Here is a 24340-nt window from a genome sequence, read left to right as displayed (position 1 = left end):
ATTATTATTTTTTGCATTGTTCCTTGTGGTGACCTTTTTACCTTGGCCACCTTTTGACTAGGAGAGAATGGGGGAGGGGGGTGTAGACCAGGGATATGCAACAATTAGCGGACCTCCAGATGTTGCAAAACTACAACTCCCATCATGCCTCTGCCTCTGGGTGTCATGCTTGTGGCTATCAGTCTTGCTGTGCCTCATGGGACTTGTAGTTCTGCAACAGCCGGAGGTCCGCTAATTGCATACCCCTTGGTATAGAAGGACGTTACAATCAATGGAGGGTGTAGACCAGGGATCTGCAATTAGTGGACCTCCAGATGTTTCAAAACTACAACTCCCATCATGCCTCTGGGTGTCATGCTTGTGGCTGTCAGAGTCTCGCTATGCCTCATGGGATATGAAGGAGAAGGGATCTCACCGCTCCAGGAGCACACATGCAGGCTGTAAACGGAAAACAAGCTCTGGACTGCAGCACTCTTCAGAAGACCACTTTCTTTTATTGGAAAAATCACATCACAGCTCAACAAACACAGCGAACGAGGAAAAATTGCTGACGTTTCGCACTAACTGTAATGATTATTCATAGCCATGAATGCGCACTTCAGCTAGTGCGCAACGTCAGCAATTTTTTTTCTTGTTCGCTATGATGTGATTTTTCCAATAAAAGAAAGTGGTTTTCTGAAGAGTGCTGCAGTCCAGAGCTTGTTTTTCCTCTATGCCTCATGGGACTTGTAGTTCTGTAACATCTGGAGGTCCGTTAATTGCATATCCCTGGTCTACACCCTCCATTGGATCCAACGTCCTTCTAGAAGGACTTTACAATCAATGGAGGGCATTTCCTGGCCTGAAGACAGAACAGGAAGTGAGGGGATAATCTATGTGAAGAGGGGGGGGGGGATTCCCCCTATAACCTCTTACAAGGAGAATGAATGGCGCTGGAGGGACGGACAGGTCAGAACGGAACGATAGAAAGTCCATATATTCAAAATGTAACTGTGAAACCTGAGCAACATTAGCAGCAGCTCCCCCCCCCCCCCCCCCCATAAAGTAAAGCAGTAGACCCAAGAGGACGCCAGACTAAGTGCAGCAACGGGAGTAAAGTCATTTATTAACCGGTTCCCGAGCGGCGCACGCCGATGTACGTCGGCAGAATGACACGGGCAGGCAAATGGGCGTACATGTACGTCACCTTTAAATTTGCCGCCCTGCCATCGCGAGCGCGCCGCCGGGACCCCCCCGTGAGTCCAGCCGCGGGTCCCGCGGACTCGATCGGCGCGGGAATACCCGCGATCGTCTCACGTGGGCGGCTGAACGGAGAAATGCCGTTGTAAACAGCATTTCCCCGTTCTGCCTAGCAACTAGTGATGCTGATCTCTGCTGCTCCATGTGATTGGAGCAGAGATCAGTGTTCACTAAATGAAAGCCCAGCCCCCCCCACAGTTAGTAACACACCCCTAGGAACACTTGACCCCTACACTGCCACCCACTGGTTAACCCCTTCACTGCCAGTGTCATTTACACAGGAATCACTGCATTTGTATAGTACTGATTGCTGTATAAATGACAATGGTCCCAAAAATGTGTCAAAAATGTCCGATGTGTCCGCCATAATGTCGCAGTCACAATAAAAATCGCTGATCGCCGCCATTACTAGTAAAAAAAAAAAAAAAAATGCCATAAAACTATCCCCTATTTTGTAAACGCAATAACTTTTGCGCAAACCAATCAATAATCGCTTAATGCGATTTTTTTTTTATACCAAAAATATGTAGAAGAATACGTATCGGCCTAAACTGAGGGAAAAAAATGTTTTTTTATATATTTTTGGGGGATATTTATTATAACAAAAAAGTAAAAAATGATGCGTTTTTTTTTTTCAAAATTGTCGCTCTATTTTGTTTATAGCGCAAAAAAAAAAAACCCGCAGGGGTGATCAAATACCACCAAAAGAAAGCTCTATTTGTGGGGAAAAAAACGAACGTCAATTTTGTTTGGGAGCCACGTCGCACGACCGCGCAATTGTCAGTTAAAGCGACGCAGCGCCGAATCGCAAAAAGTGGTCTGGTCTTTGGCCAGCAAAATGGTCCGGGTCTGTAAGTGATTAAAAAAGGCCAAATGGTAACTTACATTTAAAAAAAAAAAGAGCAAACGGGCGCACCTGTATGTAAACGGCCTTTCCCGACACCCCGCCTTGCTGGAGTCACCTCCGGTCCGGGTGGTCGCCGCTGCCTTCCGCCAGCCGCCCCCCTCCTCCATCCCTTCCTGGGATACACCAGCGGGGGGCGTACACCTTGGACCAAGCAGATGACCCCGGGATTGCGAGCTACTAAGGCCGTTTACGTACAGGTGTGCCTGTTTGCTCTCTTTAAACACTTTGGCCCTGGAAGGATTTACCCCTCCCCTCCTGACTAGGCCATTTTTTTTGCGATTCAGCACTGCGTCGCTTTAACTGACAATTGCACAGACATGCGACGTTGTACCCAAACAAAATTGTCATCCTTTTTTTATATGTATATGTATATATTATATATATATTATATATATATATATATATATATATATATAAAATATTATATATATATATATATATATATATATATATATATATATCTCTATTATATATATATTATATATATATTATATATATATTATATATATATTTATTTTATATATATATATATATATATATATATATATATATTGGATAGAGATATATTTTTTTTTTTTATATATATATATATATATATATATTAGATAGAGATATATATATTTAATTTTTCTATCTATTTCAAATCTACGTGGAACCAGTCAGTAAAAGGAACAGCAAAGTATTTTCTTATTTTTTCCTTTTATCGGTCTCTCCTTCTTCTCTCTCCCATCCAGGAACAATACTGGAGGTCACAAATCTTCACCAATTACTTTGACCACTTGTCTAAGAGTGGATACGAGTGGGATGAGAACGCCAAGATGGAGGTCCAGAAGGAGCAGCAGGAACTCTTAATGAAGATGTTTGCGGTAAGCTGAACTTACTGACGCGTATGAATTGCGTTTTTTATCCCCCTCCGTGACCCCCGAGGTCATTCATTTCTAGACGCCCAACCCAAATATAGCCGAATCAATTCAAGCTCAACTCCATTCTTATCTTTTTTTTAAATCTTGATATGTTTGGTATCTATGTACTCGATGTGACGTCATCTCTTATATTTTACCAAAATAAATCGGTTATATAGAGTCTGTGCTAAAATGTATTTAAAGGGTAAGTTCCCCCTTTACAGAAAATCTGTATTGTGAACTTACAAAGGACCCCTTAACCATCCCCCCCACCCCCAGTCCCACTATACAGGCGTCCCGCGATCACCTGCTGTGAGACATCGGGACGCCGCTTTACCAGTCCGAGGATTTGAAATCCTCCTGGTTTCCCCTCCTCCTCTCCAGGACTGATAGGGTGAGCTAGGTGGGTTCTGATTGGTCGGCACAACCAGTTAGAATGCCTCCTATCCATACACACAGAGAGGTACGGATAAGAGATTAAGCTGTAGGGAGTTCAAACCCCACCCCCCCTCCCCGAACCGATGAAGAGACGGCCCGGTGTCTCACAGCGGGTGATCGTGGGACTCCGGTATAACGGGAAGGGGAGGGGGTCCAGTGTAAGTTCACCGTACAGATTTTCTGTAAAGGTAAACTTAGGTGTATTTTTTTCCTGAAAATGTGCGTAGTATTGGCTTTCTTATAAGTCTCAATTGGGGTTTGACTCAGAGCCGTGCCAGGTGAAATTGATGGTTGCGAGGTGCAGGGAAGATGTAGGTGGGTGGGGGGTGTGTAGTGCAGGGAAGGTCTTGGTGGGCGGGGAAGGTGTTGGTGGGCGGGATGAGTAGTGCAGGGAAGGTGTCCGTGGGTGCGGTGAGTAGTGCAGGGAAGTTGTAGGTGGGTGTAGTGCAGGGAAGGTGTCTGTGGGCGGGGCGAGTAGTGCAGGGAAGGTGTAGGTGGGTGGAGTGCGTAGTGCAGGGAAGGTGTCGGTGGGCAGGGTGAGTAGTGCAGGGAAGGTGTAGGTGGGCGGGGCAAGTAGTGCAGGGAAGGTGTCGGTGGGCGGGACGAGTAGTGCAGGGAAGGTGTCGGTGGGCGGCGCGAGTAGTGCAGGGAAGGTGTCGGTGGGCTGGGCGAGTAGTGCAGGGAAGGTGTCGGTAGGCGGAGCGAGTAGTGCAGGGAAGGTGTCGGTAGCCTGGGTGAGTAGTGCAGGGAAGGTGTCGGTGGGCGGGACGAGTAGTGCAGGGAAGGTGTCGGTGGGCGGGACGAGTAGTGCAGGGAAGGTGTCGGTGGGCGGGGCGAGTAGTGCAGGGAAAGGTGTCGGTGGGCGGGGCGAGTAGTGCAGGGAAAGGTGTAGGTGGTCGGGGCGAGTAGTGCATGGAAGGTGTCGGTGGTCGGGGCGAGTAGTGCATGGAAGGTGTCGGTGGTCGGGGCGAGTAGTGCATGGAAGGTGTCGGTGGTCGGGCGAGTAGTGCATGGAAGGTGTCGGTGGTCGGGGCGAGTAGTGCATGGAAGGTGTCGTGGTCGGGGCGAGTATTGCATGGAAGGTGTCGGTGGTCGGGGCGAGTAGTGCATGGAAGGTGTCGGTGGTCGGGGCCAGTAGTGCATGGAAGGTGTCGGTGGTCGGGGCGAGTAGTGCATGGAAGGTGTCGGTGGTCGGGGCGAGTAGTGCATGGAAGGTGCCGGTGGGCGGGACGAGTAGTGCAGGGAAGGTGTCGGTGGGCGGGACGAGTAGTGCAGGGAAGGTGTCGGTGGGTGGGGCGAGTAGTGCATGGAAGGTGTAGGTGGTCGGGGCGAGTAGTGCATGGAAGGTGTCGGTCGGGGCGAGTAGTGCATGGAAGGTGTCGGTGGTCGAGGCGAGTAGTGCATGGAAGGTGTTGGTGGTCGGGGAGAGTAGTGCATGGAAGGTGTCGATGGTTGGGGTGAGTAGTACATGGAAGGTGTCGGTTGGCGTGGCGAGTAGTGCAGAGAGGGTGTCGGCGGGCGGGGCGAATAGTGCAGAGAGGGTGTCGGCGGGCGGGGCGAATAGTGCAGGGAAGGTGTCGGCGGGCGGGGCGAGTAGTGCAGGGAAGGTGTCGGTGGGCGAGGCGAGTAGCGCAGGGAAGGTGTCGGTGGGCGGGGCGAGTAGTGCAGGGAAGGTGTCGGTGGGCGGGGCGAGTAGCGCAGGGAAGGTGTCGGTGGGCGAGTAGTGCAGGGAAGGTGTCGGTGGGCGAGTAGTGCAGGGAAGGTGTCGGCGGGCGTGGCAAGAAGTGCAGGGAAAGTGTCGGTGGGCGTGGCATGTAGTGCATGGAAGGTGTCAGTGGGTGTGGCGAGTAGTGCAGGGAAGGTGTCGGTGGGCGTGGCGAGTAGTGCAGGGAAGGTGTCGGTGGGCGGCGCGAGTAGTGCAGGGAAGGTGTCGGTGGGCTGGGCGAGTAGTGCAGGGAAGGTGTCGGTAGGCGGAGCGAGTAGTGCAGGGAAGGTGTCGGTAGCCTGGGTGAGTAGTGCAGGGAAGGTGTCGGTGGGCGGGACGAGTAGTGCAGGGAAGGTGTCGGTGGGCGGGACGAGTAGTGCAGGGAAGGTGTCGGTGGGCGGGGCGAGTAGTGCAGGGAAAGGTGTCGGTGGGCGGGGCGAGTAGTGCAGGGAAAGGTGTAGGTGGTCGGGGCGAGTAGTGCATGGAAGGTGTCGGTGGTCGGGGCGAGTAGTGCATGGAAGGTGTCGGTGGTCGGGGCGAGTAGTGCATGGAAGGTGTCGGTGGTCGGGCGAGTAGTGCATGGAAGGTGTCGGTGGTCGGGGCGAGTAGTGCATGGAAGGTGTCGTGGTCGGGGCGAGTAGTGCATGGAAGGTGTCGGTGGTCGGGGCGAGTAGTGCATGGAAGGTGTCGGTGGTCGGGGCCAGTAGTGCATGGAAGGTGTCGGTGGTCGGGGCGAGTAGTGCATGGAAGGTGTCGGTGGTCGGGGCGAGTAGTGCATGGAAGGTGCCGGTGGGCGGGACGAGTAGTGCAGGGAAGGTGTCGGTGGGCGGGACGAGTAGTGCAGGGAAGGTGTCGGTGGGTGGGGCGAGTAGTGCATGGAAGGTGTAGGTGGTCGGGGCGAGTAGTGCATGGAAGGTGTCGGTCGGGGCGAGTAGTGCATGGAAGGTGTCGGTGGTCGAGGCGAGTAGTGCATGGAAGGTGTTGGTGGTCGGGGAGAGTAGTGCATGGAAGGTGTCGATGGTTGGGGTGAGTAGTACATGGAAGGTGTCGGTTGGCGTGGCGAGTAGTGCAGAGAGGGTGTCGGCGGGCGGGGCGAATAGTGCAGAGAGGGTGTCGGCGGGCGGGGCGAATAGTGCAGGGAAGGTGTCGGCGGGCGGGGCGAGTAGTGCAGGGAAGGTGTCGGTGGGCGAGGCGAGTAGCGCAGGGAAGGTGTCGGTGGGCGGGGCGAGTAGTGCAGGGAAGGTGTCGGTGGGCGGGGCGAGTAGCGCAGGGAAGGTGTCGGTGGGCGAGTAGTGCAGGGAAGGTGTCGGTGGGCGAGTAGTGCAGGGAAGGTGTCGGCGGGCGTGGCAAGAAGTGCAGGGAAAGTGTCGGTGGGCGTGGCATGTAGTGCATGGAAGGTGTCAGTGGGTGTGGCGAGTAGTGCAGGGAAGGTGTCGGTGGGCGTGGCGAGTAGTGCAGGGAAGGTGTCGGTGGGCGTGGCAAGTAGTGCAGGGAAAGTGTCAGTGGGCGTGGCATGTAGTGCATGGAAGGTGTCAGTGGGTGTGGCGAGTAGTGCAGGGAAGGTGTCGGTAGGCGGGGGGCGAGTAGCGCAGGGAAGGTGTCGGTGGGCGGGGCAAGTAGCGCAGGGAAGGTGTCGGTGGGCGGGGCGAGCAGCGCAGGGAAGGTGTCGGTGGGCGGGGCGAGTAGCGCAGGGAAGGTGTCGGTGGGCGGGGCGAGCAGCGCAGGGAAGGTGTCGGTGGGCGGGGCGAGTAGAGCAGGGAAGGTGTCGTGGGCGGGGCGAGTAGAGCAGGGAAGGTGCCGTGGGCGGGGCGAGTAGAGCAGGGAAGGTGCCGTGGGCGGGGTGATTACCTATAAAGAGAACCTGTTGATTTCCTGTAGTAGTAAAGCAATAATTGGCACCTAAGCTCACTGCAGCCAAAAACTACCAGGGGGAGTTCTTTGTTTTTACTCTTCTAAGTATTCTATTGGATGAAGTGCCCCGCCCTCCATGTCCTTTGACCCCCAGAGATGGTCTGTTGTTGCCCCACTTTGGCGCCCATGTCGTGGTAAACATCTTCTCTCTCTCTCCCCCTCCTTTTTCCCGTAGCTGTCCTGCAAACTGGAGCGTGAATTCCGCTGCATGGAACTGGCGGAGTCCATGACTCACAACGTGATGAATTTGGCCATTAAGTACGCCTCGCGCTCCAAGAGACTAATCCTAGCCCAGCGGCTCAGCGAGCTGGCCCTGGAGAAGGCGGCCGAGCTGGCGTCTGCACAGCAGCAGGACGAAGAAGAGGAGGAGGAGGAGGAAGATTTCCGCAGCAGGCTGAATGCCGGGTAATTATTCTGAGTTGTAGAGAGAGATGCATTTTTTCATCTGGTTCGGCCTCCATGGAAAGGGGTTTAAAGGGCTCTTCTCCCCCAATCTAGATCTACCTAACGGGGAGGTTTTACTCACCTGAGCCCATTTGCCCCCACGGCAGAGATACGCTCTTCCTCTCTGCCCGCTGTCTCGGCTCTTGATTAGATAGATTGATAGCAGCGCAGCCATTGGCTCCCGCTCCTGTCAATCAAATCCAATGACCCCTGGGCCGAGTCCGGCATTCTGTGTCTGTGGACCCGCATTGTAGGCCCCCCCCCCCCGAGTGCTTCTCCTAGGGGGCTTACTGATGCGGGAGGAACTGGGGGACCCAAGAAGAGGAGGATCGGGGGCCAGTCTGTGCAAAACTAACCACACAGTGGAGGTAAGTATGATATGGATGTCATTTTTTAAAAAAAAAGAGAGTTTACAACCCCTTTCTACCTCTTTACGACCTGCCGCCAGAGTAATTAAAAAAAAAAACTAGTTACTAGTTAATTACTAGTTTTTTGCTGGTCAAAGCCCAGACCACTTTTTGCGATTCGGCACTGCGTCGCTTTAACTGACAATTGCGCAGTCGTGCGACGTGGCTCCCAAACAAAATTGACGTCCTTTTTTTTCCCACAAATAGAGCTTTCTTTTGGTGGTATTTGATCACCCCTGCGATTTTTATTTTTTGCGCTATAAACAAAAATAGAGCGACAATTTTGAAAAAAACGCATTATTTTTTACTTTTTGTTATAATAAATATTCCCCAAAAATATCTAAAAAAACATTTTTTTCCCTCAGTTTAGGCCGATACGTATTCTTCTACATATTTTTGGTAAAAAAAATCGCAATAAGCGATTATTGATTGGTTTGCGCAAAAGTTAAAGCATTTACAAAATAGGTGATAGTTTTATAGCATTTTTATTAATATTTTTTTTTTTTTTTTACTAGTAATGGCGGCGATCAGCGATTTTTTTTTTATTGTGACTGCGACATTGTGGGGGGCCCATCGGACATTTTTGACACATTTTTGGGACCATTGTCATTTATACAGCAATCAGTGTTATATAAATGCAGTGATTCCTGTGTAAATGACACTGGCAGTGAAGGGGTTAACCAGTGGGTGGCAGTGTAGGAGTTAAGTGTTCCTAGGGGTGTGTTACCAACTGTGGGGGGGGTTGGGCTTTCAATTAGTGAACGCTGATCTCTGCTCCAATCACATGGAGCAGAGATCAGCGTCACTAGTTGCTAGGCAGAATGGAGAAATTCTGTTTACACGTCATTTCCTCCATTCAGCCGTCCCGTGAGACGATCGCGGGGATGCCCGCGGCGATCGGGTCCGCGGGTCCCGCGACCGGACTTACGGGGGGGGGGGGGCCCGACCAGCGCGCTCCCGATGGCAGGGCGGCATTGAAGATTGGACGTACGTGTACGCCAATATGCCTGCCCGTGCCATTCTGTCGACGTACATCGGCGTGCGCTGGTCGGGAACCGGTTAAGCGGTTAACCAACCAACATTTTAGTTTCTTACACCCTGTGGTTAAAAATCCCCAGATCACATTGATAAGATTAGTCTGTAAATGTAATTCCACTAATAAGAAAAAAAAAAAAAAAAAAGAAGATTTAATCCTCCAATAAGATGGATGCGGCGCTTGCATTAGGTCCAGCGGCCTCGGCTTTCAGTGAATTGGGGATTAGCGGTAATCTGTATTTTAGTTAATGTTGTTTTAAATGATCTCTAATCAAAGCCGTTGTGTCAGTGTTCCCGTCTTCACGTTTTCTATCAGTCCGTCTATCTGTAACGTTTCGTCTTCTGCACTCGGATGATGCAATGGGACCCGATTTACCATCGCAGGTGGAGTTTGGTAGATTTCCACTTCCTTCATGTATTCGATCGGTTCTGCAGAGGTCTTGAAGCAGAACTTCACTCAAGAGGGGAAGTATCCCCCCAGCCCCCGCCCCCCACTCTGCCACATTTGGCACTTTTTGGGTACGGGGTGGGGGGGGTTGTGGATACCTGGTTTGGACAGGTACCCACTCCCACTTCCGGTCAGCTGCGCCGCAGTGATCTGAGCTGGACGTTCAGCCCCCTGCATCCCCCGCAGTCTTCTGGGACACATCACAGGGCCATTCACAAGGTGCAGTAGGAAACCACGAAATCGGGCCGAGACAGAAGTACGGTTAAATTACACTTGTTTAGTAATAAAAGTAAAAAGAACAAACGTAGTCAAAACATGGCCAAAGTTCAGTAACCGGAGCGGATAGTCAGACAAGCCAAACGTCAGGGATCAATGTAGTGGAATAGCAAGCAGGATCTGGAGCCAGAAGGGATGTATGTCGGCAAAGCCCGCCTTGAATTGGATCGCAGGCGATAGTTTCTTGTGATGTGACCAAGGCGAAAGGCAGAGATCCTCTGGACTGGACAGCTTAAGAAGGCAGGACTGATGAGCAGGATATCATCAACAGCTGGGTAACTGTAGAGAGAGCTGGCAGCCGGCAATTAGCCGACAGATGAGCGGAGGAGGGCTGAGCCCAGCCCTGACAGAAACTGTCTGTGAAGCCACAAAGGCTTCACTTCCTGTTTCCCTTACTCGAGATGCCAGTGTTCTATCAGAAAGCTGCTACCTATCAGAAAATGCAACCTTGGTGACGTTCCGTTGCCACCATCTTGGTACACCCTGCACTAATCCACAGTAAGGATACAGTGAGAAGACGTCAAGCGGACATCTTGTTGCACCCACCGGAGTCGTGAATTTCACACTTATTTTTTACCAGTGGACTGAGCGTAATATAGTGAAATACAGGCTTTGGAAATCCGTCAAACTTTTTTGATGTTGAATTTTTTAAATCGGTGGTGTTCTGTCAGATTGGCAAACCTATGAGATCGGCAGGCTCGCCGATGCTTTTTAAAATTCAACATCAAAACAGACGGACTTCCAAATCCTGTATTTGACTATATAAGCTGAGTTTACTGGTAAAAATCTGTGTGAAATGCAAGACTTCGGTGGGTGTAAAAAGATGTCCGCTGCCACCTTCTGACTGTTGGCTCACTGCGGACGAGCGTGGGGTGTACCAAGATGGCCGCGCCGGAACGTCACTTCCATTACATATTCTGATGGGTAAGCGGCTTACTGATAGAACACCGGCGCCTACACCCGAAGGTGATTGAAGAATAGGCTTGGGTGAGGACATTGCTGGATACCTGGACAGGTAAGTGTGCTTTATATTAAGTCCACAGATACAGTATTATGTAGCTGCTGACTTACATTTTTTGGGGTGAGCCTGGAGCTGGCTGCATGCGGATCAACATTTGGCTGGTTCAGGAGGGACTTGTCGAATTTCAATGATTGTGTGGCAGTTCCTGCCAGGGCTGCTGTTAGAAATCATGGGATCCCATACAACCTACCTGTCAGATCCCCCCCCTTCCTCCTCCTTAGCCTGGGTAGGTGTGTGGGTCCAGAGGTGTGGTCCCAAACAAGGCTGCAGCCACATGAACACACCACTCATTCTTGCTGCCAGGGTATCTGTGTGAATGAGCCCTTCATTATCTGTCTGTTTTTATTTTCATCATCTTATTTAATTTTTTTACATTTTCTTTAACATCCCTTCAGGTTGGGCAGCTAAACCGACCCCTAATGTCTCGCTTTTGAGAAAAAGAAAGGGATTGAGGGCGCACAGATCCCCAAATCTTTTCTCTGCAGCCCCAGCCGCACTGCAGAATGAACGAACAGAGGCTTCCTGTTCATTTACAGACTGAACCATAGTAAACAGTGTACTATGCTTCACTTATGAATGACCACAGGTGTGAAATAGGCCAGTAAACATGTTATTCTCTCCAGTCTCTATTCTGAAATGGATCCCCCCGTGTGCCCGCAGCAGCTGACAGCCAGCAGGAGAGAGAGGAGGAGAAGCTGGAAGTGCTGGGGTGGACATGGGATCGGAGTTGCAGAGGATGGGGATCCTGGACAGGAGAGAGGTTAATGAGGAAGTGTGGGGGGAATCCCTGAAACTGATCCCCCTGTGCCTCCCCCTGCAGCAGCTGACAGCTAGCAGGAGGTAGAGGAGGAGAAGTCAGCTGTGGGTGGGAGGGGGGGGGGGGCACACAGGGGTCAGAGTTGCAGAGGAAGGGCATCCTGGACAGGAGAGAGGCTAATCAGGGAAGTGGGGGGTAATCCCTGAAACCGATCCCCCTGTGCCTCCCCCTGCAGCAGCTGGCAGGAGGGAGTGGAGGAGAAGTCGGAAGTGTAGGGGGGAGGGGCGGGGGCAAGGGGATCAGAGTTGCAGAGGAAGGGGATCCTGCACATGAGATCAAGAAGGGAGGTGGCAATCCCTGAAACCAGTCCCCCTGTGCCACCCCCTGCAGCAGCTGGCAGGAGGGAGTGGAGGAGAAGTCGGAAGTGCAGGGGGGGGGGGCGGGGGCAAGGGGATCAGAGTTGCAGAGGAAGGGGATCCTGCACATGAGATCAAGAAGGGAGGTGGCAATCCCTGAAACCAGTCCCCCTGTGCCACCCCCTGCAGCAGCTGGCATGCGGCGTGAGTGAGGGGAGGAGAAGTCAGAAGTGCAAGGGGGGGGGCACAGGGATCAGAGTTGCAGAGGAAGGGGATCCTGCACATGAGATCAGGAAGGGAGGTGGCAATCCCTGAAACCAGTCCCCCTGTGCCACCCCCTACAGCAGCTGACAGCTAGCAGGAGGAAGAAGAGGAGAAACTGGCAGTGCTGGGGGGGGGGGGGGACAGAGATCGGAGTTGCAGAGGATGGGGATCCTGGACAGGAGAGAGGTTAATCAGGAAGTGGGGGGGGAGGGGCAGTCCCTGAAACCGATCCCCCTGTGCCTGCCCCTGCAGCAGCTGGCAGGAGGGAGTGGAGGAGAAGTCGGAAGTGCAGGGGGGAGGGGCGGGGGCAAGGGGATCAGAGTTGCAGAGGAAGGGGATCCTGCACATGAGATCAAGAAGGGAAGTGGCAATCCCTGAAACCAGTCCCCCTGTGCCACCCCCTGCAGCAGCTAGCAGGAGGGAGAGGAGGAGAAGCTGGTAGTGCTGGGGATTTTTCGGATTGTCTTGCATAGATTATGGACAATTTAATATATTTTACATGTTTTAGTGCTGGGGGGGAGGGGACAGAGATCGGAGTTGCAAAGGAATGGGGATCCTGGACAGGAGAGAGGTTATTCAAGAAGTGGGGGGACAGTCCCTGATACCGATCCCCCTGTGCCTCCCCTTGCAGCACCTGACAGCCGGCAGGAGGGAGTGGAGGAGAATGCAGCTGCACTGCAGAGGGGCAACTGCCTGCACCATAAAGCTGTTCTGGACCCCCTCTTGTTGAACTGATGGGGTCCGGGCCCCATACAAGAAAGCCTATGCTAACCCTTTTATCGCCTGCCCTGGTTGACTGAAATCAATCGATTGATTGACTGACTTCTGACAAAGGCGCATGGAATACTGAATACAATGGGGGGGGGGGGGGGTCCGTCCCTGCTGTATAGTGTGTACAAAGCAATGCGAGACAAGGGCATAGGAGGGTCCCGACCCTAAGAGCTTACAATCTACACTTGTATCAGGCAAAGCTTTTGTTTCGCCCCGGCTTTTAGTTTTCAATCTTTACTTCAGAGCTGTGAAAAGGGTTATAATGGTATTGTCGGCGTGTGCTTCATCCTCCCAGATACAGCCGGACGGCCACAGAGTGGGGCAACTCGCGTGCAAAACAACCAGAAGAAGTGCAAGACGCGGAGATGGAGGGCGGAGAGGAGGAAGAGGAGGAGGAGGTGGAGCCGGAGGAGCCCCCTGAACCCCCCAGACTGGGCAGAGCAGGTCTGTGGCTGGGAATTACTTAATAATCATCCCACTGGGGCCGGGATCTCCAAACCTTTAAAATAAAAGGGACAGTTTATGGTCCTTCAGACATAAGGGGGAGGGAGGGGGGCGGAGTGTGGCCAGTGGGAGTAGAAAAGGTCCCAATGTCAATGGGGAAAAAAACAATGCCCCATCTTTGGTGTTTCTGGAAGGAATAGTGCCCCATGATTGGTGTCAGTGGGAGGAATAGTGCCCCATGATTGGTGTCAGTGGGAGGAATAGTGCCCCATGATTGGTGTCAGTGGGAGGAATAGTGCCCCATCATTTGTGTCAGTGGGAGGAATAGTGTCCCATCATTGGTGTCAGTGGGAGGAATAGTGCCGCATCATTTGTGTCAGTGGGGGGAATAGTGCCCCATCATTGGTGTCATTGGGAGGAATAGTGCCCCATCATTGGTGTCAGTGGGAGGAATAGTGTCCCATCATTGGTGTCAGTGGGAGGAATAGTGCCCCATCATTGGTGTCAGTGGGAGGAATAGTGCCCCATCATTTGTGTCAGTGGGAGGAATAGTGTCCCATCATTGGTGTCAGTGGGAGGAATAGTGCCCCATGATTGGTGTCAGTGGGAGGAATAGTGCCCCATGATTGGTGTCAGTGGGGGGAATAGTGCCCCATCATTTAGAATAAAGTGGGGGTGTGTGCGCTACCTTTAAAAACCAAGTAATATGAGAGAATAATAAATAAATGAAAAATATAATAAGAAACACCCTAATACTAACAAAGTGTGAATGCAAGTGTACTTGTAAACAATAACCGGTAATTAATAATATGGAGAAAGTGCATCCGTGCATTAATGGATAAAAAGTGGCTTAGTGCATAATTCAAGTGAAGTTTGCTACATGCAAAAAAACGCATATATCTGTGTAAAGATAAAGTGTCTAAATAGCATAAAAATGTTCCAAACAGGAATCCGGTAGCAACAGGTAAGTGAATTGTACAAAAATGGCAACAAATATAATGAAATAAAATATGACAAAAAACATATAAATCAAAGTGGCATCAGTGCATCACACTAAAGTGTCCCATACAAGATACAATCGTGCAACTCAGATGATCGCAATCCAAAATTATACAGTGCAATGTGCCAAAGAGACAGTCCTCTGGTGATGATCCGTGCCAGTGGTGCTAACGCTAGGTAATTACCTCACCGCTGCAAGGTAAGCAGCGAAAAAACACAGGGCAACCAGATGGCAGGGGATGATCCAGGGGATGGCTGCACAGCAAGTTCTTGGAGATAACACAAATTCCTCCAACTTCCCCGTCAGTGATAGGTGGCAAACAAGCTCAAGGGGATAAACCAGAGAGATCCGTCATGGTGTAGTATTTCAAACATTTAATTTTATTAAAAATAAATATCTACTCACAGGGGAAGTGGGGCAATACACAGTGAACAGACCGCCGAGCGCCTTGCTCGGATGTAGACGTCACTTCCGGGTTCCTACGCGTTACGTCATCAATAGGACTTCAACTATCATTTGTGTCAGTGGGAGGAATAGTGCCCCATGATTGGTGTCAGTGGGAGGAATAGTGCCCCATCATTGGTGTCAGTGGGAGGAATAGTGCCCCATCATTGGTGTCAGTGGGAGGAATAGTGCCCCATCATTGGTATCAGTGGGAGGAATAGTGCCCCATCATTGGTGTCAGTGGGAGGAATAGTGTCCCATCATTGGTGTCAGTGGGGGGAATAGTGCCCCATCATTGGTGTCGGTGGGAAGAATAGTGCCCCATCATTGGTGTCGGTGGGAAGAATAGTGCCCCATCATTGGTGTCGGTGGGAAGAATAGTGCTCCATCATTGGTGTCAGTGGGAGGAATAGTGCCCCATCATTGGTGTCGGTGGGAAGAATAGTGCCCCATCATTGGTGTCAGTGGGAGGAATAGTGTCCCATCATTGGTGTCAGTGGGGGGAATAGTGCCCCATCATTGGTGTCGGTGGGAAGAATAGTGCCCCATCATTGGTGTCGGTGGGAGGAATAGTGCCCCATCATTGGTGTCATTGGGAGGAATAGTGCCCCATCATTGGTGTCAGTGGGAGGAATAGTGCCCCATCATTGGTGTCGGTGGGAAGAATAGTGCCCCATCATTGGTGTCAGTGGGAGGAATAGTGCCCCATCATTGGTGTCATTGGGAGGAATTGACAATGGAGATATTTGCCAGCACACCATGGATCGACAATGTAGCCTCCAAAACTGTTTTTTTTTTTTATTGGATGATCACATCACAGAGAAGTGCAGCGTTCCGGAGTCACACCGGGCCCCTCCGTCTGGCATGTGATGACAAAGGGGGTCCCTCATGAGTCTGAAACTTTGATTTTCTTTGTGATGTGATCATGAATTTAAAAACAAAACAAAACAAAAAAACAGTTTTTGGAGGCTACCTTGTCGATCCAGGGTGTGCTGGCAAATATCTCCATTGTGACTTTCCAAACCATTTTTCAGCTGGCCGTTGCTGTAGCTCCCAAATGCTTGAGAGCGCATCCAGGAACCTGTCCAATGGGAATATGGAGTATTATTGGGAGGAATTGGGGCCCCATTGTTGGTGTCATTGAGAGGAGTTGGGCCCCCATTGTTGGTGTCATTGGGAGGAGTTGGGCCCCCATTGTTGGTGTCATTGGGAGGAGTTGGGCCCCCATTGTTGGTGTCATTGGGAGGAGTTGGGCCCCCATTGTTGGTGTCATTGGAAGGAGTTGGGCCCCATTGTTGGTGTCATTGGGAGGAGTTGGCCCCCATTGTTGGTGTCATTGGGAGGAGTTGGCCCCCATTGTTGGTGTCATTGGGAGGAGTTGGCCCCCATTGTTGGTGTCATTGGGAGGAGTTGGCCCCCATTGTTGGTGTCATTGGGAGGAGTTGGCCCCCATTGTTGGTGTCATTGGGGGGAGTTGGCCCCCATTGTTGGTGTCATTGGGGACGAGTTGGCCCCCATTGTTGGTGTCATTGGGACGAGTTGGCCCCCATTGTTGGTGTCAGTGGGGGAAATTATGTCCCAGTATTGGTATCAGTGGATGAAATGGCGCCCCAAGGGTCGGATAAAAGCAAACAAAGGGCCACATCTGGCCCCTGGGCTGCAGTTTGTAGATCACTGCTGTAGGGGAAGCTCTGGTGTCGGTGCAGTAGGGACCATTTTCTTCAGGTATCCAAAAAAAAAAAACACATAACATATTTATTCATTTCAGGTACTTGTGCAGCGCCGACAATTTACTCTTTACATATATATAATATACATTGTACATTCACATCAGTCCCCGCCCTCAAGGAGCTTACAATCTAAGCTCCCTAACTCTCATTCATACACACATACTTGGGGGGCAATTTCCTAACAATGGCAGAGAACCATTGAAAGAGCGGGGGAGGGGGCGGGGGGGGCGGTATGTGGATTCTGGGGGAGTTCTGATGTTTTGCAAGAAAAATAGTTTTTTTTTTTTTTTGTTGTTTTTTTTCCCCAGTTATATCCGGATAGTTTATATCAGTCGGAGCCGTTTAGTCGTGCAGTCGGGTTCCGGTATATTTTGTTCAGCTAAAATATTTTGTCTTTTTATTGTTATCTTTTCTCCTTCGCAGCATTGAATCCTTTTAGCAAAAACGTCACCTCGCCGGAGCAGCCGACCGCCAAATCCGGTAATTGTTTTCTATTTATATCGTTTTCTATACCTTTTTTTTTTTTTTTTAATACTTTAACTGATTACCCAATCACGTGTCTGTATTTAACACCTGTCTCTGTAGGTGCGATTGTGTCCAGCAATCAAGGCAGAGTGAACCCCTTCAAGGTACTCTTTATTTTCAATTTCGGTTCAGTATGATTGAACTAAATGTGTATAAAATCTGGTGCTTTTTTTATTGGTATCCTGAGCAGGGTCCTAGACCATACCCAGGTAACCCAAGCAGGGTCCTAGACCATACCCAGGTAACCCAAGCGGGGTCCTAGACCATACCCGGGTAACTCAAGCAAGGTCCTAGACCATACCCAGTAACTCAAGCGGGGTCCTAGACCAGACCCAGGTAACCCAAGCGGGGTCCTAGACCAGACCCAGGTAACCCAAGCAGGGTCCTAGACCATACCCAGGTAACTCAAGCGGGGTCCTAGACCAGACCCAGGTAACTCAAGCGGGGTCCTAGACCAGACCCAGGTAACCCAAGCGGGGTCCTAGACCAGACCCAGGTAACCCAAGCAGGGTCCTAGACCAGACCCAGGTAACTCAAGCGGGGTCCTAGACCAGACCCAGGTAACCCAAGCGGGGTCCTAGACCAGACCCAGGTAACCCAAGCAGGGTCCTAGACCATACCCAGGTAACTCAAGCGGGGTCCTAGACCAGACCCAGGTAACTCAAGCGGGGTCCTAGACCAGACCCAGGTAACCCAAGCGGGGTCCTAGACCAGACCCAGGTAACCCAAGCAGGGTCCTAGACCATACCCAGGTAACTCAAGCGGGGTCCTAGACCAGACCCAGGTAACCCAAGCGGGGTCCTAGACCAGACCCAGGTAACCCAAGCGGGGTCCTAGACCAGACCCAGGTAACCCAAGCGGGGTCCTAGACCATACCCAGGTAACTCAAGCAGGGTCCTAGACCATACCCAGGTAACTCAAGCAGGGTCCTAGACCATACCCAGGTAGCCCAAGCAGGGTCCTAGACCATACCCAGGTAGCCCAAGCAGGGTCCTAGACCATACCCAGGTAGCCCAAGCAGGGTCCTAGACCATACCCAGGTAGCCCAAGCAGGGTCCTAGACCATACCCAGGTATCCCAAGCAGGGTCCTAGACCATACCCAGGTAGCCCAAGCAGGGTCCTAGACCATACCCAGGTAGCCCAAGCAGGGTCCTAGACCATACCCCGGTAACTCAAGCAGGGTCCTAGACCATACCCCGGTAACTCAAGCAGGGACCTAGACCATACCCCGGTAACTCAAGCAGGGACCTAGACCATACCCAGGTAGCCCAAGCAGGGTCCTAGACCATACCTAGGTAACCCAAGGAGGGTCCTAGACCAGACCCAGGTAACCCAAGGAGGGTCCTAGACCAGACCCAGGTAACCCAAGCAGGGTCCTAGACCATACCCAGGTAGCCCAAGCAGGGTCCTAGACCATACCCAGGTAGCCCAAGCAGGGTCCTAGACCATACCCAGGTAGCCCAAGCAGGGTCCTAGACCATACCCAGGTAGCCCAAGCAGGGTCCTAGACCATACCCAGGTAGCCCAAGCAGGGTCCTAGACCATACCCAGGTAGCCCAAGCAGGGTCCTAGACCATACCCAGGTAGCCCAAGCAGGGTCCTAGACCATACCCAGGTAGCCCAAGCAGGGTCCTAGACCATACCCAGGTAGCCCAAGCAGGGTCCTAGACCATACCCCGGTAACTCAAGCAGGGTCCTAGACCATACCCCGGTAACTCAAGCAGGGACCTGACCATACCCCGGTAACTCAAGCAGGGACCTAGACCATACCCAGGTAGCCCAAGCAGGGTCCTAGACCATACCTAGGTAACCCAAGGAGGGTCCTAGACCAGACCCAGGTAACCCAAGGAGGGTCCTAGACCAGACCCAGGTAACCCAAGCAGGGTCCTAGACCATACCCAGGTAGCCCAAGCAGGGTCCTAGACCATACCCAGGTAACTCAAGCAGGGTCCTAGACCATACCCAGGTAACCCAAGCAGGGTCCTAGACCATACCCAGGTAACCCAAGCAGGGTCCTAGACCATACCCAGGTAACTCAAGCAGGGTCCTAGACCATACCCAGGTAACCCAAGCAGGGTCCTAGACCATACCCAGGTAGCCCAAGCAGGGTCCTAGACCATACCCAGGTAACTCAAGCAGGGTCCTAGACCATACCCAGGTAACTCAAGCAGGGTCCTAGACCATACCCAGGTAACCCAAGCAGGGTCCTAGACCATACCCAAGCAGGGTCCTAGACCATACCCAGGTAACTCAAGCAGGGTCCTAGACCATACCCAGGTAACCCAAGCAGGGTCCTAGACCATACCCAGGTAACTCAAGCAGGGTCCTAGACCAGACCCAGGTAACTCAAGCAGGGTCCTAGACCAGGGGTGCCAGACCAGTGGCCCGGGGGCCACATGTGGCCCGTGGAGCCCTCTGATGTGGCCCGCAACCTCCTGCTCTGAAATAGAATAGAAAGAAGACTGTTACTAAAGGTCAGTTTTTATTACTAAAATCACAGTGTATATCTGGGCATATCTTTTCTGCAGTGGTTACTGGGCTGCTTTCAAACTGTTGCGCAGGTGCAGAGCAGTTTACCTGCACTGAGCCATAGACTTCTATTATTACCTGCAAATTTGTTGAGCTTTCTGAAAGTGCACCAAACCTGCAGAATATAATAGAAGTCTATTGCAAACTGCAGGAAAGCCAAAGGTACACTGCATTGCACACGTGGTGTGGATAAACCACAGCACATCAGTGTGAAAGCAGCCTTGGACCCCTTTCACACGGTCAGTCTTACAGTCCGACCAATTGGACCCTTCATTCACCTCTAAGTAGTGGCAGACATAAACCGACTTGTGTTCTACCTCCAATATGATCTGCTAAAAGGTGTCGTGGGCTGTGTCCGCTCTCCAAATGCAGAGTGGACACAGACCTACCCACCCCCCCCCCCCCCCCCCCCCGCTCACTGTGGCCCGCGACTGGTTACCAAGTCGCTTAAGTGGCCCTCACTCTTCAAAAGGTTGGGCACCTCTGTCCTAGACCAGACCCAGGTAACCCAAGCAGGGTCCTAGACCATATCCCGGTAACTCAAGCAGGGTCCTAGACCAGACCCAGGTAACCCAAGCAGGGTCCTAGACCAGACCCAGGTAACCCAAGCAGGGTCCTAGACCAGACCCAGGTAACCCAAGCGGGGTCCTAGACCAGACCCAGGTAACCCAAGCGGGGTCCTAGACCAGACCCAGGTAACCCAAGCGGGGTCCTAGACCAGACCCAGGTAACCCAAGCGGGGTCCTAGACCAGACCCAGGTAACCCAAGCGGGGTCCTAGACCAGACCCAGGTAACCCAAGCGGGGTCCTAGACCAGACCCAGGTAACCCAAGCGGGGTCCTAGACCAGACCCAGGTAACCCAAGCGGGGTCCTAGACCAGACCCAGGTAACCCAAGCAGGGTCCTAGACCAGACCCAGGTAACCCAAGCGGGGTCCTAGACCAGACCCAGGTAACCCAAGCGGGGTCCTAGACCAGACCCAGGTAACCCAAGCGGGGTCCTAGACCAGACCCAGGTAACCCAAGCGGGGTCCTAGACCAGACCCAGGTAACCCAAGCGGGGTCCTAGACCAGACCCAGGTAACCCAAGCGGGGTCCTAGACCAGACCCAGGTAACCCAAGCGGGGTCCTAGACCAGACCCAGGTAACCCAAGCGGGGTCCTAGACCAGACCCAGGTAACCCAAGCGGGGTCCTAGACCAGACCCAGGTAACCCAAGCGCGGTCCTAGACCAGACCCAGGTAACCCAAGCGGGGTCCTAGACCAGACCCAGGTAACCCAAGCGGGGACTTAGACCAGACCCAGGTAACCCAAGCAGGGTCCTAGACCAGACCTAGGTAACTCGAGTTGCACAGTGGTGTAGTGGGTGGCACAGTGGTGTAGAGGGTAGCACAGTGGTGTAGAGGGTAGCACAGTGGTGTAGTGGTTAGCACTCTCACCTAGCAGTAAAAAGGGTTGCTGGTTCGATTCCCAACCACGACACTCCCTGCATGGAGTTTGCATGTTCTCCTTGTGCCTGCGTGGGTTTCCTCAGGTTACTCCGGTTTCCTCCCACACTCCAAAGACATACAGGTAGGTTAATTGGCTTCTGTCCAAAATTTGGCCCTAGTATATGAATGGGGACCTTGGATTGTGGGCTCCTTGAGGGTAGGGACCGATGTGAGTGTGCAATGTACAGGGATAGGGACAATTTTAGACCCTCACTCACTCATGTTGAACTGGATGGACTGGTGTTTTCATTCAACCTTACTATGTAACCCAAGCGGGGTCCCAGACCATACCCAGGTAGCCCAAGCAGGGTCCTAGACCATACCCAGGTAGCCCAAGCAGGGTCCTAGACCATACCCAGGTAACTCAAGCAGGGTCCTAGACCATACCCAGGTAGCCCAAGCAGGGTCCTAGACCATACCCAGGTAGCCCAAGCAGGGTCCTAGACCATACCCAGGTAGCCCAAGCAGGGTCCTAGACCATACCCAGGTAGCCCAAGCAGGGTCCTAGACCATACCCAGGTAGCCCAAGCAGGGTCCTAGACCATACCCAGGTAGCCCAAGCAGGGTCCTAGACCAGACCCAGGTAGCCCAAGCAAGGTCCTAGACCAGACCAAGGTAACCCAAGCAGGGTCCTAGACCATACCCAGGTAACCCAAGCAAAGTCCTAGACCATACTTAGGTAACCCAAGCAGGGTCCTAGACCAGACCCAGGTAACCCAAGCAGGGTCTTATATCAGACCCAGGTAACCCAAGAAGGGTACTAGACCCGACCTAGGTAACCCAAGCAAGGTCCTAGACCAGACCAAGGTAACCCAAGCAGGGTCCTAGACCATAACCAGGTAACCCGAGTGGCACAGTGGTGTAGTGGGTAGCACAGTGGTGTAGAGGGTAGCACTCTCACCTAGCAGTAAAAAGGGTTGCTGGTTCGATTCCCAACCACGACACTCCCTGCATGGAGTTTGCATGTTCTCCTTGTGCCTGCGTGGGTTTCCTCCGGGTACTCCGGTTTCCTCCCACACTCCAAAGACATACAGGTAGGTTAATTGGCTTCTGTCCAAAATTTGGCCCCTAGTATATGAATGGGGACCTTGGATTGTGGGCTCCTTGAGGGTAGGGACTGACATGAGTGTGCAATGTACAGGGATAGGGACAATTTTAGACCCTCACTCACACTCACTCATGTTGAACTGGATGGACTGGTGTCTTTATTCAACCTTACTATGTAACCCAAGCCGGGTCCCAGACCATACCCAGGTAACCCAAGCATTATGGGTTACCTGGGTATGGGTCCTAGACCCAAACGGGGTCCTAGATGTGTTTCGTCTCGCCTGACGTCATCAGAGATGACCGGGAATGATGGTAATTGCAAGCACTTATTGGCCATGTGACTGTGCTGATCAATGAGAAGCGCATGTGAGGTAGCTTCTTTTAGTAAGGTGTCCTAGAAGATTGAAGCGTGGCCCCGCTGACCAATGAGCGCTTGCCATTGTGAATATTATGATGGATACTCACTCTGAGGCCGCTGTATAGTTGCACGTTGTCTGGACCACTACATTGCCAGCATGGGGCGCCATGGGCTTCGTTTACCTTTTCATTTTTTCATAAAAAGATGAACCCTTTAAGAACAAGCCAACACGTTTTGGGGGTTCTGAGGGACTTTTCTCTCCAGAATGCGCCAGCACCTGTCCATGTTATGTGGCTCTCCTCCCAGGCCTACAGGTGAGGTATGTAGATCTGCCTGTGCTCTGGTGAGGAGATCCTGAAAACCTGCACTGCTGTGAGCGGCCATGGTGGTGGTGGTGGTGGGGGGGGGGAGGGGGGGTCCTCTGTCTGGGTGGTATTGGTGTGTTTGATTTCTGTTCCTCTGGAAATAATCTCTGTGATTTGATTAGTCTGGGAGATGTCAGCGGGAGGAATGACTCATCCTATCAACCTGAAGCAATCGCATTTCAACCTCGGAGACGTCACCGGGCGATCTTGTCAGCAGACAGCTGCGTCAGACTATTGTCCGTTCATTTAAAGCTGAACGTTGGGCAGATGGCGTTCCGATGAAATACATATAGGGAAGACGTCCGGCCTGCCAAAGGATTTCTATTTCTGTCCATCCAGTCCTGAGTTTTACACAGCCCCGGGACAATAGTACACTCAGCTAATGACACCACTTACAGTTTAGGAGTACATCGGTGTCCCGTCTCCACCCCCAACCTTCTGACTGGACAGTGAAAGAATAGCAGCAGACCAATGAGGTCACATGGTCTCTGCTCTCTCCTCCTATCAGTATGTTCTGTGCTTGTATTCCACACATCTGATTGGCCCATGACTCTCAGTCCTGCCCCTCCCTCTCTAGGCTTTTTTTTATTGGAGGACATCAGATGAAATCGTTGGGTGGTGTGAAGCAGAGACAACATTGCAGGAAATGGATGATGTGGGAAGGAACGTTGCTGGATAATAAGAACCCCTTCAATGTCTCTTCTGTGATAAAGACTTCTCTACCGTCCTCCTCGCAGGACGCTTTATAATGTACACCGAGCATTCTGGCCCCAGCCAATCAGAAGGCTGACGATCTCTGAACCTCAGCACTGTGACTGAGCTGCCGCTGACAGCTTCTGGCGGTCTCTGTTTATGATCAGGAGTCGGCATGTGACCACTGCGACAGCCAATCGCAGTCATTGGAAGTTCCATCCCACCTCCCAGCATTAAGACCCATTTAAAGGGCCACCAAGGAGGCCTTGGGAGGGAGTTAATGAGACCTATGAAGCTTATTGTAAGTTTTTTACCTTTAATGCTGAACTTCATCTAATAAGAAGTTCTGCTTTTTATCCCATCCAAACCCACCCCCCCGACCCAACCCCATCCCCCCCGACCCAACCCCATCCTCCCCGACCCAACCCCATCCCCCCCGACCCAACCCCATCCCCCCCGACCCAACCCCATCCCCCCCTGACCCAACCCCATCCCCCTCTGACCCAACCCCATCCCCCCCCGACCCAACCCCATCCCCCCCCGACCCAACCCCATCCCCCCCCGACCCAACCCCATCCCCCCCGACCCAACCCCATTCCCCCCGACCCAACCCCATCCCCCCCCGACCCAACCCCATCCCCCCCCGACCCAACCCCATCCCCCCCGACCCAACCCCATCCCCCCCTGACCCAACCCCATCCCCCCCCTGACCCAACCCCATCCCCCCCTGACCCAACCCCATCCCCCTCTGACCCAACCCCATCCCCCCCCGACCCAACCCCATCCCCCCCCGACCCAACCCCATCCCCCCCCGACCCAACCCCATCCCCCCCGA

General features: G+C 52.4%; 1 protein-coding gene across 1 annotated transcript in view; it reads left to right on the top strand.

The window, feature by feature from the left end:
* Positions 1–24340, top strand: part of WDHD1 (WD repeat and HMG-box DNA binding protein 1) — a gene marked incomplete at its 5' end in the record, with an annotated part of 70303 nt that overhangs the window by 25474 nt on the left and 20489 nt on the right. The window contains 5 exon segments of the mRNA XM_077474769.1: positions 2881–3012; positions 7278–7507; positions 13177–13325; positions 16923–16979; positions 17085–17128. Of these exon segments, the coding sequence (XP_077330895.1) occupies positions 2881–3012; positions 7278–7507; positions 13177–13325; positions 16923–16979; positions 17085–17128 (612 nt within the window).

Source organism: Lithobates pipiens, unplaced genomic scaffold (genome assembly GCF_037356315.1).
Source record: "Lithobates pipiens isolate NorthernLeopardFrog02 unplaced genomic scaffold, aLitPip1_a1.2 Scaffold_129, whole genome shotgun sequence".
Taxonomy (NCBI): domain Eukaryota; kingdom Metazoa; phylum Chordata; class Amphibia; order Anura; family Ranidae; genus Lithobates; species Lithobates pipiens.
The sequence above is the reverse complement of the archived record's forward strand: the minus strand, read 5'-3'. Positions and strand labels throughout refer to the sequence as shown.